The sequence below is a fragment of the Amblyraja radiata genome, chromosome 28 (genome assembly GCF_010909765.2).
Source record: "Amblyraja radiata isolate CabotCenter1 chromosome 28, sAmbRad1.1.pri, whole genome shotgun sequence".
Classification (NCBI taxonomy): Eukaryota; Metazoa; Chordata; class Chondrichthyes; order Rajiformes; family Rajidae; genus Amblyraja; species Amblyraja radiata.
In genome coordinates this window covers 23,204,968-23,220,159 of record NC_045983.1, presented here as the reverse complement: position 1 = coordinate 23,220,159, position 15,192 = coordinate 23,204,968, and the positions used below count along the sequence as shown (strand labels likewise).

At 39.2% G+C, this 15,192-nt stretch overlaps 1 protein-coding gene across 1 annotated transcript in view; it reads left to right on the top strand.

Moving 5' to 3' along the window:
• Window positions 1-15,192, top strand: part of eln (elastin) — a 122,993-nt gene that overhangs the window by 57,223 nt on the left and 50,578 nt on the right. The window contains exons 25-29 of the mRNA XM_033046078.1: window positions 1,943-2,011; window positions 3,799-3,834; window positions 6,663-6,746; window positions 7,293-7,328; window positions 12,801-12,956. Of these exons, the coding sequence (XP_032901969.1) occupies window positions 1,943-2,011; window positions 3,799-3,834; window positions 6,663-6,746; window positions 7,293-7,328; window positions 12,801-12,956 (381 nt within the window). The remainder of the gene's footprint in view (window positions 1-1,942; window positions 2,012-3,798; window positions 3,835-6,662; window positions 6,747-7,292; window positions 7,329-12,800; window positions 12,957-15,192) is intronic.

Sequence of the window (15,192 nt, the reverse complement as noted above, 5' to 3'; positions counted from 1 at the left end):
GGTGAGGCTCAAGGATCAGAGAAAGGAAAAAGTCAGGGGGGGGGGGGGGGTGGTTAGTTAACTAAAATTGGAGAATTAAATGTGTAAGAAGGAACTGCAGATGCTGGTATATAAACAAAGATAGCCACAAATAGACACAATCTCTGGAGATGCTGCCTGTCCCGCTGAGTTATTCCAGCTTTTTGTGTCTATCTTTGGAAAATTAAACATTCACGCCATTTGGTTGTAAGCTACCAGGGCAGAATATGAGGTGCTGTTCCTCCAGTTTGTGTGTGGCTTTGCTCTGGTGATGGAGGAGGCCCAGGACAGAAAGGCCAGTATGTGAATGGGAAGGGGAATTAAAATGATTAGCAAACAGGAGATCCAGCATGTCCCAGCATCAATCCCTGTGGTATACCACTGGTTACAGACTTCAGTCAGAAAAACAATTCTCCACAACTATTCTCTACCATCTATCACCAAGCCAATTTTAGATCTAGTTTGCAAGAATACCTTGAGCCCTCAATTTCTGGTCAAGCCTACTCTGCGGGACTTGTCAAAAGCTTTTCTGAAATCCATCTTGTCTTCAGGGACGACAGATGGCACAATGGGCTAAGTGTTCGGCTGGCAACCGGAAGGTAGCTGGTTCGAATCCCGCTTGGAGTGCATACTGTCGTTGTGTCCTTGGGCAAGACACTTCACCCACCTTTGCCTGTGTGTGTCCTTGGGCAAGACACTTCACCCACCTTTGCCTGTGTGTGTGGATGTAATTATGTGAAGCACTTTGGGGTCAATGCAAGTTGACTAAAAATGTGCTATATAAATAAAGAAATGTAATTTAATTTAAAAAATTTAATCAATTTTCTAAGTAACCCCGTCAACAAACTCTATATTGTTGACACCAAAATTTATTAGGAATAATTCTGTTGACTGATATTAGAACAATATGAATGATGGAAGGGAATTGAGATGAAAATCAGTTTATAGATTTAAATGTTGCTGTTACTCACTGATGCCTTTGGTCGCTGCAATTGTTTCCATGTTGTTAGTAATGAGGGAACACTCATGGCAATGGTGAAACACAGAATAATATATTTGCCACATCAACATTGACATGGCAATAAAACGAAATATTTTCATGTTTTTCCTTATACTGCATATATTTACTCAACCAGTTTGCACGATGGTCACAGTCAAAAAGAAGGATCTCGACCCAAAATGTCACTCATTCCTTCTTTCCAGAGATGCTGTCTGTCCCGCTGAATTACTCAAGCATTTTGTGTCTATGTTCGATTTAAACCAGCATCTGCAGTTCCCTTCTGTACATATCAAAATTGGATATGGTTAAGTAAGAAGCACATCAGCATTCATAACTAGCATACGTAACCTCAGAAGATGCAACACCTGTCCCTGTACCTCCTCCCTCGACTCTGTCCAGGGACCCCGACGGTCCTTTCAAGTGAGGCAGAGGTTCACTTGCACCTCCTCCAACCTCATCTACTGTATCCGATGTTCAAGATATGGACTCTTATACATCGGCGAAACCAAACGTCGACTGGGCAATCGTTTCGCAGAACCACTTCGCTCATCCCGCCTGAACCTACCTGATCTCCCATTTTCTCCCACTTTAATTCTCCTTCCCATTCCTACACAGACCTTTGTGTCTAAACTGCGGAATAAACTGCTCTTCCTCATGTAACATGGTTTCTGCCATTTCATTGAAGTAACCAAAAATATTTGAAAATTTAGTCACTCTGCAAACAACATATTTTCTACAAATAATAAAAATAAAAACAGCTGTTTACCTTTGTAATTGGTAGTCATAGTAAAAATGAAATGTGTTAGAAACAGTACCATGTAATTCTGTAGGTTTTTAAGAAATGAATATATTTCTCCTGTGCTGATATTCCAGGCTCTGTTCCAGGAGGGGGTTCTGGGATTGTTGCTGGCGGTGTTCCGGGAGGTGTTCCGGGAGGTGTTCCAGGGGCTGTTCCGGGAGGTGTTCCGGGAGGAGTTCCAGGAGGAGTTCCTGGTAATGTTATCACTTGCTAATGATCTCTTCAATGCAGTTTGTCAGTGATTGAATTGCATGTTATACCTGTTCCAGCTTTTGCAACTGCTTGCTTTGTACTCCAAATTGGTCTTTTCATTTTCATCACTGCTGCAGTTAGATTACTCATTCAGCAAAAATGGACAACTTGATGTGATGTAAAAACATAGTGAGTGAGATAGATTGATTGAAAGATACAACATGGAAATAGGCACTTTGGCCCACCGAGTCCATGTCAACCATCAATCACCCGTTCACCCTAGTTTTATGTTTTCCCACTTGGTGTGCATCCACTCCCTGCACACGAGGGGAAATTTACCATCTCTAAATGTAGAGACCTTTTAATTACAAACTTTGGGATGTGGGAGGTAATGGGAGCACCCAGAGGAAATCCATGTGGTCAAAAGAAAACCGTGCAAACTCCACGCAGACAGCACCCAAGATCAAGATTGAACCAGGTTCTCTGACACTGCCAGGCACCAGCTGCACCACTGTGCCACCCTTAGATTCCTTAGAGATTCACAATTCTCATACTTGTCATGGTTGAATTGAAAACCTCTCGTGAATGGAAGCCAATTGAATAACCCTTATTATGAGCCAAGCAAGTAGTGCTATATATATATATATACACACACATACACGTATACATATATATACACATATATATACACATATATATACACATATATATACACATACGTATACATATATACATATACATATACGTATACATATACGTATATATATATGCATATATATATATGCATATATATATATGCATATATATATATATATATATGCATATATATATATATGCATATATATATATATATATATATATATATATATATATATATATATATATGCATACATATATATATATGCATACATATATGCATACATATATATATATGCATACATATATATATATATGCATACATATATATATATATGCATACATATATATATATATGCATACATATATATATATGCATATATATATATATATGCATACATATATATATATATATGCATATATATATATATATATATATATATATATATATGCATGTATATATATATGCATGTATGCATATATATATATATGCATATATGCATATATGCATATATGCATATATGCATATATGCATATATATATATATATATATATGCATATATGCATATATATATATATATATATATATATATGCATATATATATATGCATATATGCATATATATATATGCATATATGCATATATATATATGCATATATGCATATATATATATGCATATATGCATATATATATATATATATATATATATATATATATATACGCATATATGCATATATATATATGCATATACGCATATATATATATATATACGCATATATATATATATATATATATATATATATATATATATATATATATATGCGTATATATATATATATGCGTATATATATATATATATGCGTATATATATATATATATGCGTATATATATATATATATATGCGTATATATATATATATATATGCGTATATATATATATGCGTATATATATATATATGCGTATATATATATATATATATATCATATTGAGTGTATACCATGCTGATTGGAAACCACACACAGTTTGTGAGTGAGGAAATGTTTTTCAACATTTTCAATTAGTCTGTTCTATTGATGTGGATGTTGTTGCTTATAATTTCACACTGTACGCTGCTGTGCTCTTCCTTTTATCTTGTTAATCCTATCTCTTGCAGGTGGATATGCAGCATCTAAAGCAGCTAAATATGGAGGTAAAACTTCCTACTGTTATAATTCAGTCAATATTGCGGTGCCTCGTAGACAATAACCATGCAACCATTAATGTATCTCTCCTCTTTACATAGAAACATAGAAAATAGGTGCAGGAGTAGGCCATTCGGCCCTTCGAGCCTGCACCGCCATTCAATATGATCATGGCTGATCATCCAACTCAGTATCCTGTACCTGCCTTCTCTCCATACCCCCTGATCCCTTTAGCCACAAGGGCCACATCTAACTCCCTCTTAAATATAGCCAATGAACTGGCCTCAACTACCTTCTGTGGCAGAGAATTCCAGAGATTCACCACTCTCTGTGTGAAAAATGTTTTTCTCATCTCGGTCCTAAAGGATTTCCCCTTTATCCTTAAACTGTGACCCCTTGTCCTGGACTTCCCCAACATCGGGAACAATCTTCCTGCATCTAGCCTGGCCAACCCCCTAAGAATTTTGTAAGTTTCTATAAGATCCCCCCTCAATCTTCTAAATTCTAGCGAGTACAAGCCGAGTCTATCCAGGCTTTCTTCATATGAAAGTCCTGACATCCCAGGAATCAGTCTGGTGAACCTTCTCTGTACTCCCTCTAAGCCAAGAATGTCTTTCCTCAGATTTGGAGACCAAAACTGTACACAATACTCCAGGTGTGGTCTCACCAATACCCTGTACAACTGCAGTAGATCCTCCCTGCTCCTTACTCAAATCCTTTTGCTATGAATTCTAACATACCATTCGCTTTTTTCGCTGCCTGCTGCACCTGCATGCCTACTTTCAATGACTGGTGTACCATGACACCCAGGTCTCGTTGCATCTCCCCTTTTCCTAATCGGCCACCATTTAGATAATAGTTTACACCATTTACTCAAGACAATTGGCAACCATTTGCCGATGTCAGTCAAAAAATGCAGATGATGGAAAAATTTTAAATGTTGGAAAGATTTCGCAGTTCAAGCAGCATCTGTGGAAAGAATTAATGTGGTTGAACCTCTGGCTGATGCCTGCTTAGTGTTTCAAACATTTCCTGTTTTAGATTTTAAAATATCACTTTGGTTCAGCAGAATCTCAGTAGAATCTGTCTTTGCAGTGATATGCTATTAAACAAAAAATGTCATATTTTAATATGCACAATATATTAATTATAATAACTTTTTCACAAATATATGACTTTAAATAAATGCTGGATTATTACTGATAGATAGCATAGCATTTTCTTCTTCCTAATTTACAATCTGTTATTAATTACTGATGCTTCTTGTTACTGTAGTTTACTGGGTTTTTTTTACCAGTATGTGTAAAAATGCAGAGAGAAAACATGCAGGCATAGAGAGATATTTGCAAATACCACACAGTGGTTTTACAGGTGATAAGTTTATTAATTTATAGATTTCATTGAATCCACCTTCCAGCCCCGCTCATTACTGGTAACTGGGAAGCAACAGGAATGTCTTGTGTGCTACACATTGAACTGCTGATTTCTATGATTGGTTACTGCACTGAAGGAAGCAATTCATATTAAGTTTCTTTCCCACCAAAAATGTTGGAAACTTAACACGTTATCAGCAGCTTAATTTCATTCAAGTAAAATCGGCATTGACTACAGTCTCACTTGATGGATGTTGACTGTACAAGTATACACGTTGTTTCCCATTCCAACCATCACCTTCATTGACAAGGTAGCTAAGATTGTCATTCTGTGTAATCAATTCTGTCTGCAAGTTTTGCCTCATAATGGTGTACGTTTCATTTTCTTCCTTTTGTTGTGTTCAAGAACAAGGCATATAATGCATGAACCTAAGTTTGCAGGTTAATGCCTTAAAAACCAAGTTGAATAAAAAGTAGAAAAGGGAACTGCAGATGCTGGTTTACAAAAACATACACAAAAAGATGGGCCAGGCACCATCTCTGGAGAGCATGGAAAGGTGACATTTTGGGTCGGGATCTTTCTTCAGACTGATTATGATAGAAGGGGAAGAAAGCTGAAAGGTAGGAGGGGCAGATCAAAGCCTGGCATGTGATAGGTGGAAATAGGTGAACGGGGTTCTGGTGAGGCAGATGGTAGGACAAAGGCCAGAGATGAAAAGACAAAAGATGCGAGATGAAGATAGTAGCTTTGCAAGTTGTGAATAGAGGAAGGAATGTAGGTTTAAGGGGTGGGAGAAGTGAGAAGTGGGTGTGAGTCCAGATGTTGCATCAATACAATCAATCAATCAGTTTTATTTTTCACTTGCACATAAAGTGCAGTGAAATGAATTTGCAAGCAGAGGTATAATGAAAAAGAACACACAAAAACACAATAAAAATTTAACACAAACATCCACCACAGCATTCATCACTGTGGTGGAAGGCACAAAATGTGGCCAGTCCTCTTCCATTTCCACCATTCACATCATCATATTACATGATATATATATATATATCATGTAATATGATGATGTGAATGGTGGAAATGGAAGAGGAAATGGAAGATATATATATATGACACAAAGCTGGTATCTCAGCAGGTAAGGCATCTCTGGAGAAAAGGAATAGGTTTACGTTTTGGGGCGAGACCCTTCCTCACAGATATGAAGAAGGGTCTCGACCCGAAATGTCACCTATTCCTTTTCTCCAGAGATGCTGCCTGACCCGCTGAGTTACTCCAGCTTTTTGTATCTATCTTCAGTTTAAACCAGCATCTGCAGTTCATTCCTACACTTTTTAAAAATATTATATGACCAGTTCACATCCAAAATCTGTAAATTATAGCTTCTCTTTCTCAACCAGGTTATTCTGTGAATTTGTGGAAAGTATCAATAATAGTGTGCTCTCCTGTGTTAAATTTCCAGGTGGTGTTCCAGGAGGGATTCCAGCACTTCCACTTGCAGCTGGTCTAGGGGGTCTTCCAGGGGGTGTTTCAGGAGGTCTCGCTGGTAATTTTGTCACGTATTATTGAAACTTTGATAAATCTAAATGCTGATGGAAATGCAAATTTTATTAATTTTACAATAATGTATATGTGCTTCTCACATAAAAAGTAATCTTCAGTTTTTATCAATGTTGCAGTTAGATTATAAATACAGTCTGAATCTACAATCACAGACAAGCCTATCCTGACAACATATTGAGTGGAGGAGTTGGGTTCAATTAGGAGACCCAGGGTACTCCACCTGTCAATATTTGAACTTATAACCTCATAAATTGGTGTCACAGATTTGAATAAGCAATATTATCAGCCAAGTTATTGGACATATCATTTCTATTTTCCATGAAATATATAACCTCTTGAGTTTACACCATGTTAGGAAAGTCACTCGTTTTTTGAGTGGGAAATGGATTTTCTTCTGCATTTTGATTGATCTGCGTCATTGATATTATTTAAGTATCTAAATATCCAAACTATCTAAACAAACAAATAAACTCATGGGTATAAATTCTACCTGAGGCTCTATCATAACAGAAATCCTTTGTCATTGCAGGTGGATATGCGGCGGCCAAAGCAGCTAAATATGGAGGTAAAGTTCTGTCAATGTCATTTAGCCTCATTGAGAACCCTGTTATTCGTGGACTTATTGGGGTTCATTCTGCTATTTGCCTCTGCCACGACCCACTCATTTACAAAATTCACTTTGTTTCAAGGGATTCTCAGTGGCTTTGTATACAGCATTTTGTCACTAAATATCAATATATTATTCTTAAAAATAGGTATAGTATAACAGCTGTAAAATCCTCTTGGTGAGTAAATGGAGTAAATGAGCCATTGTAATTTGTGCGATGTTGCATTATTTGTGTATTTCAGTGATAGAACATGTATGCACAAAGCATCACCAACAAAAGTATTAATACCATCAAGTAGATTTTCAGGATATAGTTTAAAACATTTCAGAGCACATAATATTGAAATATAAAATTTGAAGAGTAGGAATTTATTTCAGAGCACAAAGATAACATTGTTATGTGGCTAAATAAATAACAAATAAAATGTAGAGGTCCTTCTGCAGTACAGGGCTGTGACCACACCTGGAGTATTGTGTTCAGTTTTGGTCTCCTAATTTGAGAAAGGACATTCTTGCTATTGAGGGAGTGCAGCGTAGTTTCACGAGGTTAATTCCCGGGATGGCGGGACTGTCATATGTTGAAAGAATGGAACGACTGGGCTTGTATTCACTAGAATTTAGAAGGATGAGAGAGGATCTTTATATAAGATTATTAATGGTTTGGACACGCTGGAGGCAGGAACCATGTTTCCGATGTTGGGGGAGTCCAGAACCAGGGGCCACAGTTTAAGAATAAGGGGTAAGCCATTTAGAACAGGGATGAGGAAAACAATTTTCCCACAGAGAGTTGTGAGTCTGGGGAATTCTCTGCCTCAGAGGGTGGTGGAGGCTGATTTTCTGGATGCTTTCAAGAGCGAGATGGACAGAGCTCTTAAAGATAGCGGAGTTAAGGGATATGGGGAGAAGGCAGGAATGGGGTACTGATTGTGGATGATCACCCATGATCACATTGAATGGCGGTGCTGGCACGAAGGTCAAACGGCCTACTACTGCACCTATTGTCTATTGTCTAATTCCAGATGTATTTAATTGTTGAATTTAAATTCTTCTACTGCTGTGGTGGATTTAATTTCCTGTTCCTGGATCAATGGTCAAAGGATGATTCTAAAAGCTACCGGCCCATCTCACTCCTCTGCATCACATACAAACTCCTTGAGAGGCTGATCCACGGGCGTATCAACCCCATCATATACCCTCAACTACCCCACGAGCAGGTTGGTTTCCACCAAGGTCGATCTACTGCGGACCAGGTAACCCTCCTCACCCAAGACATCGAGGCAAATGAGAAGGCAGGAGCTGTTCTTACAGATCTGACATCTGCCTATGACGCCGTGTGGCACCGGGGACTAACTGCAAAGATACCTCGGGTGCTGCCAGACAGGCACATGGTACGCTACATCATGGAGCTGATATCAAACCGCAGCTTTGTGCTTAAGACCAGTGATGGACAGCAGAGTAGACTACGTAGACTGAAGAATGGCGTCCCACAGGGATCTGTCTTGGCTCCGCTGATTTTCAATGTGTACATCCATGACCTCCCAGAGACCATCGCTGGTAAATATGGGTATGCTGACGATCTAGCCATCCTGATGAGACACAAAGAGTGGAAGACAATCGAAAGCTCCTTAAGTCAAGATAAGGGGAATTTGGCAGTATACCTACGACAGTGGCGTCTAAAGCTGAGCAAAGGCAAAACAGTGTCAACAGCATTCTATCTAAACAACAAGGAAGCTAAGCGAGAGCTAGCAGTCTTCGTTAACAACAGGCGCTTGGACTTCCAACAAACACCCACTTGCCTCGGCGTAAAGCTGGACAGGTCACTTACATTTCATCAACACCTGGCTGGTCTCCACGACAGCGTCATGGCCTCATCCGACGCCTGGCAGGAACAAGTTGGCGAGTCAGTCCATCAACTCGTCGCACCTCTGCCTTATTTCTTGTATATGCCCCAGCTGAGTACTGCGCACCCCTATGGAGTAGTAGTAGACACACTAGGCTGGTAGACGCGAGCCTGAACAGCACCTTGCAAACCATCACTGGGTGCCTTCAACCTACTCCAGTCAAGCAGCTCCCTATACTCGCAGGCATTCCGCCCGCAGGGATCCGAAGGCAAGCAGCAACTCTGGCACTATTCTCATCGTGCCATGGACCCAGATCACCTCCATCAGCAGAGAGCAGAGGCCACCCCCGACTGAAGTCCCGTCACCCCTTTGCTCCACATGGAAAACAACTCCTAGCATCCATCCAGCCAACTGAGACAAAAAGCACACTGGATAGCCACCAAGTGGTCACAGGAGTGAAAGGCAACTTCAACCCATTACACAGCTACATCTCTTCACCAGATAAAAGCTGTCCAGGGTCTGACCTCCCCAGAGGAGCATGGGTGAAGCTCAACAGATTTCGTACTAGAGTTGGGCGTTTCAATGCCAGCATGTGGGGATGGGGGCTCCGCCAGAGCCCAGCCTGTGAATGCGGAGCAGAACAACAGACAGCCAACCATGTCATCTCTGGGTGCCTGCACTACCACCCACCAAATGGAACTCAGGGCCTGGCAGACATTGACGCAGAGACAACAACCTGGCTGCTCAACACCCGGCTTGAGATCTAACTATTCCTTTGGTTTATGTTTCATCCACAAGAAGAAGAATGGTCGAGACCTCCGGCAGCAAATTCCATAATTTAATGAGATCATACTGAGTTGGATGATCAGCCATGATCATATTGAATGGCGGTGCTGGCTCAATGGGCCAAATGGCCTCTTTCTGCACATTATTTCTATGTATTTATGTATACAGAAAAACACTCTTTTTAAAACCTACATATTTTTATATAATAAAATCTGGAAGTTGCAGCCACTGTTACCAAGAATTATTTGAATGGAATGGCAAATCATTCTTGTTGATTCATAAAACACATCTGAGATTGCAGATATAGTAAATTTACTCATCATTCTGCTCTTGTACCACTTTCTAATCTGGGATTATAATGTTTAATGTGAAGCAACTGTTTAAATATTCAATTGATCAAGAGTTAGACTTTAGGATCAACTGCTAAACTGTTCCAAATTTCATCCAAACATTCTTGTCATACCTGACATTCTCTGCTATCGTCATTCTTTGTAGCTTTTTGCCTTTTTAGAAATGTTTTCAGATTTTTCATCACTATATTTCTATCACATCACCAGTTAACATGACTACATCAAATTCAAAATGTAAGCAAAGCATTAAGCTATTCTTTCACATCAAACATTATTTCTCCCACGTCACTTAAATAACAAAGAACTTAAACCTGTCATCTGATAAAAGAAGCAATTTATCCTTGAAATTGGTAGTCTTAACCATGCCTATTTCAGAGTATTTTTAGTGCCTAAACATCTTGGCTCTACTGATAGGTATTCAGAAATATACCGCAATGTCTTTGGTTCCAATTTAATGTTCTTCTGTTAGGTGTTTAGAAAATATAAATAACTGAACCTCTCCTATGCTACTTTCCCAGGAGGCATTCCAATGGGAGGAACTGGAGGGTTTCCAAGAGTTGGTCCAGGTAAGGTCCCTCTCAATAGTGACACTTTAGATTCATTGATATGTTGAATAAAAGTATAATTATAACTGTTGTCAAGATTTTCAATAATATCTGTTTTCTGCTAACTATATTATTCTATTTCATAGTATTGTAGCAGATAGATTGCAAATATGACCTGAATCTGTAATCATAGACTTTCCTGATCTAGCACAAGAATAGACGTCTTACATAACGGGTTTTGAATGGGAACGTCATGTAATTGGACTTCCAGTTTTTCGTAATCGCCATCACTAGCTGAAGGAATTATTCTGTGCAGTACCATTTTTTAGTCAATACTTATAACTTATTGTATTTCCAACAAGTTGGACTTGTATTTCCAACAAGTTGGACTGGACAGAAGCATATGTTACAGTCAGTATTTTGGATTGATATTTCCATTGGTATTATATATAATCATCACAACTATTTAAACAAATAAGCTAGTCATGTATAGGAAGGAACTGCAGATATTGGTTTAAACCAAAGATAGACACAAAAAGCTGGAGTAATTCAGCGGGAAAGGCAGTATCTCTGGAGAGAAGGAATGGGTGACGAATATGAGATGCTGTTCCTCCAATTTGCAATTTGCCTCACTCTGACAATGGCAGAGACATAGCACATAAAGGTCTGTGTAGGAATTGGAAGGAGAGTTAACCAGGGAGTTGTGGAGGGAACAGTCTCTGTGGAAGGCGGAAAGGGGTGGTGTTGGGAAAATGTGGTTAGCGGTGGGATCCCGTTGGACGTGGTGGAAATTTCGGAAGATTATGTGTTGTATGCGATGGTTGATGGGGTGGAATATAAGGACTAGGGGGACTGTCTCTGTTGCAAATAAGGGGAGGGGGAGCAAGGGTGGAGCTGCGGGGTACCAAGGAGACACGAGTGAGGGCCTCTTCTATGATGAGAGAGGGAAACTCCTGTTCCCTAAAGAATGGTGACATCTCGGATGTCCTGGTATGGAACACCTAATTTTGGGCGCAGATGCAGCGAAGACGGAGGAATTGGGAGTAGGGGATAGAGTCTTTGCAAGAAGCAGGGTGGGAAGAAGTGTAGGTCAAGATAGTTGTGGGAGTCAGTGGGTTTGTAATAGACATCAGTCAATAGTCTATTTCCTGTGATGGAGACTGTGAGATCAAGAAAGGGGAGAGAGGTGTCGGGGATGGTCCAACTAAATTTGAGTGCAGGATGAAAATTGGTGGTGAAGTTGATGAAGTCCATGAGATCTGCATGGGTGCAGGAGGTGGCACCGATGCAGTCATCAATGTGACGATGATAGAGTTCGGGGATAGGGCCAGTGTACGCCTGGAACTGGTATTGTTTAACGTACCCTACAAAGAGGCAGGCATAGCTGGGGCCATGCGGGACCATCTACACCTCATTTTAATGTAAGTGGCAGTGGAAATTTGGTACATCATTCAACCAAATTACTATAATGATCAATCAACTGAAAGTTAGCAAGATTATTTGAGTTTTTTATATTAAATCATTGAAATCATTTTGTGGCAGGAAATGAGCTGTAGATTAAGCTGAACAGTGTAACAGGCCTGAGGTGATATTTTTAAGTTATCCTCTTCCTGTACTTGAACCTTGCTGTTACTCACTAGTGTTTTTTTATTTATGCCAGTTTAGTGCCATGAGCACATGTACTGGCATTGTAGGAGATTACAGAATAGTTCCAGTCGTATTGTCTATGACTGAAATGCTTTTGAACGTTTGATCACAATCCACTTTCGGTTCTCACAGCAAACAAAAGCTGCCTTTCAAGCTTGGTAATAGATGCCCTGATAATACTTCAGTAAATTGTCAATAGTCAGCGCCTTTTAAATAATTGAATATACTGATGATTGGAACTCTATTCTATTGTCATTCCAGGGGCTGTGCCAGGAGGCTATCCTGGTGGTGTACCTGGAGGCTATCCTGGTGGTGTACCTGGAGGCTATCCTGGTGGTGTACCTGGAGGCTATCCTGGTGGTGTACCTGGAGGCTATCCAGGGGGTGTACCTGGAGCTGCATACGGAGGCCTCCCAGGTGAGCTTTTCTCTTTTAAAATCTTTCTTTTTATTGAAATGTCTTCAGTGCTACAGTTCAGTTTTACCATCCATTCACTTTTTACCAATATTACAATTTTTAAGTAGATCCTGAATCCTATAGCCACGACAGACACAAGAACAAAGAGGGAATGAATGTTCTAGGAGACATTTGATCTCTTATTTGTCTGACTTTGGAACCAAGAAACCTGTGGTGCAAATAAACATAGGTACATGGGAAAATTACCCTTCAGCATGGCATACAGGAAGTATTTCACTTGTGAAACTACATTGGTATCGGGTGTATTGGCCCAAACAGTTTAAAGAAATTAGTATTGGGCAGCACACTGATGCAGCTGATAGAGCCGTTTTCTCACAGCGCCAGATAACTCGGTTTGATCCAGCCTGTGTGGAGTTTACACGTTCTCCTTGTGACCGTGTGGGTTTTCTCCGGGAGCTCGGGTTTCCTCCCACATCCCAAGTGCATGTGGGTTTGTAGGATAAATTACCTCTGGAAATTGGCCCTAGTGTGTAGGGAGCAGTTGTAAAAGTAGGATAGCATAGAACTAGTGTGAACGGGTGATTAACGGTCATTGTGGACTCTGTGCCGAAGGTCCTGTTTTCCATGATGTATCTATCAATCAATCAATCAATTAATCAATCTCAATCATTCACTCAATCAATAATGTCATTTAGTTCAGGTTCCTGAAATTTTTGCAAACAGGCTTTGTGTTTTAGTATGCCTTAACATGTGTCACCATATGGTATATGCTAAGTTTGATTTATAATAATAGAAAATACTTGAAATACAGGTAGGCAGGGAAATAGGGAAGAGGGAAGAGGGAGGGAGGGCAAATGGGCAGGATCATGCTTTACATCATTTTTAAGTAAGGGAAAAGTTAATTAAAAATGCACCTAATCAATGATTAAAAGCATTAAACTAAAGCAGCTGTTTTCAAAGAAACAAAATTTCTGTTTTCTCTCATAATCCATTGACCTATATTCCCCATAGAATGAAAGGGTCTTGGATCCTGCAACAGATCTGACCTGATGTAGCATTTAACTGGTAAATTTCAAACATAGTAGGGAATTCTCACAAGACTGATCTCCCATGCAGGAATGAAATGACCAATCCAATTTCTGACCAGATGTGCATAAGGTCATTAAAACGATTGAATGTTGGATTCAACCTGATTGGAACCACCAGCAAAATTTAGCAAGCTGTGTCCATTATTTCAGGTCAGAACTTACATCAGGATTGTCCTTGACCATACAAGTTGATTCAGCTTCTCCTGGAAAATATTGGTATTTCAATCCAAACTGTGTGTACATGACTCAGTTTATGTACAGCTAAGTTCAGGGATACCCCTGCAAACACATAAGTTCTGAGCTTATCAGGTTGTGTTAGCCATTTCCTGGCCATACTCTGCAGTTGAACATCTTTGGAGCAGCATCTTGTTCCGTGCCATGTATCCTTGCTCAAATATCCTAGTACAGAATCCATGAGCTCTTTCTTGCATTGGCTTTGAGAAAGAGAAAGTTAAATTATTATCTATTTAATTATTTGTATTAATTTAATGCTTTTATTTAATGTATTTGTGTGTTTTAGATTATTCTTGTTTATGATGTTGATGAGGCCAACTCCATTAACTTCACCAGTAAAACAAATGTGTTGTGCTACAGGTCTTCATTTAGTGCCAGTTATAATGCTTCACAGAATATATGGAGTAGATTTTCAAGAAATAACTCCAGTAATCTTCATTTAAAATTCAGATCAAATAAAATTGCACGATTTGTAACACAATAAAATAAATAATCCACCTCTTTGGCTATTTGCTCATGCTGCTCAATTCTTTATTATTTGGTATACAAAATATTAGTCATTCCCTGGCATTCACAAGAAGATCATTTACATGTAACCTATGATAATTAATGGGTAGGTAGACGCAAAATGCTTCAGTAACTCAGTAGGACAGGCGGCAACACTGGAGGGAAGGAATGGGTGACCTTTCTTCAGTCTCGACCCGAAACGTCACCCATTCCTTCCCACCAAAGATGCTGCCTGTTCTGCTGAATTACTCTAGCATTTTGTGTCTACCTTCGATTTAAACTAGCATCTGATGTTCTTTCCAACACATAATTAATGGGTAAATAGCTGTTTTATAGTATTTTTCTTAATTCATAATATTTTAACGTTTGATTTAATAGTGTTAATTGGAAAAGTATTACGATGATGC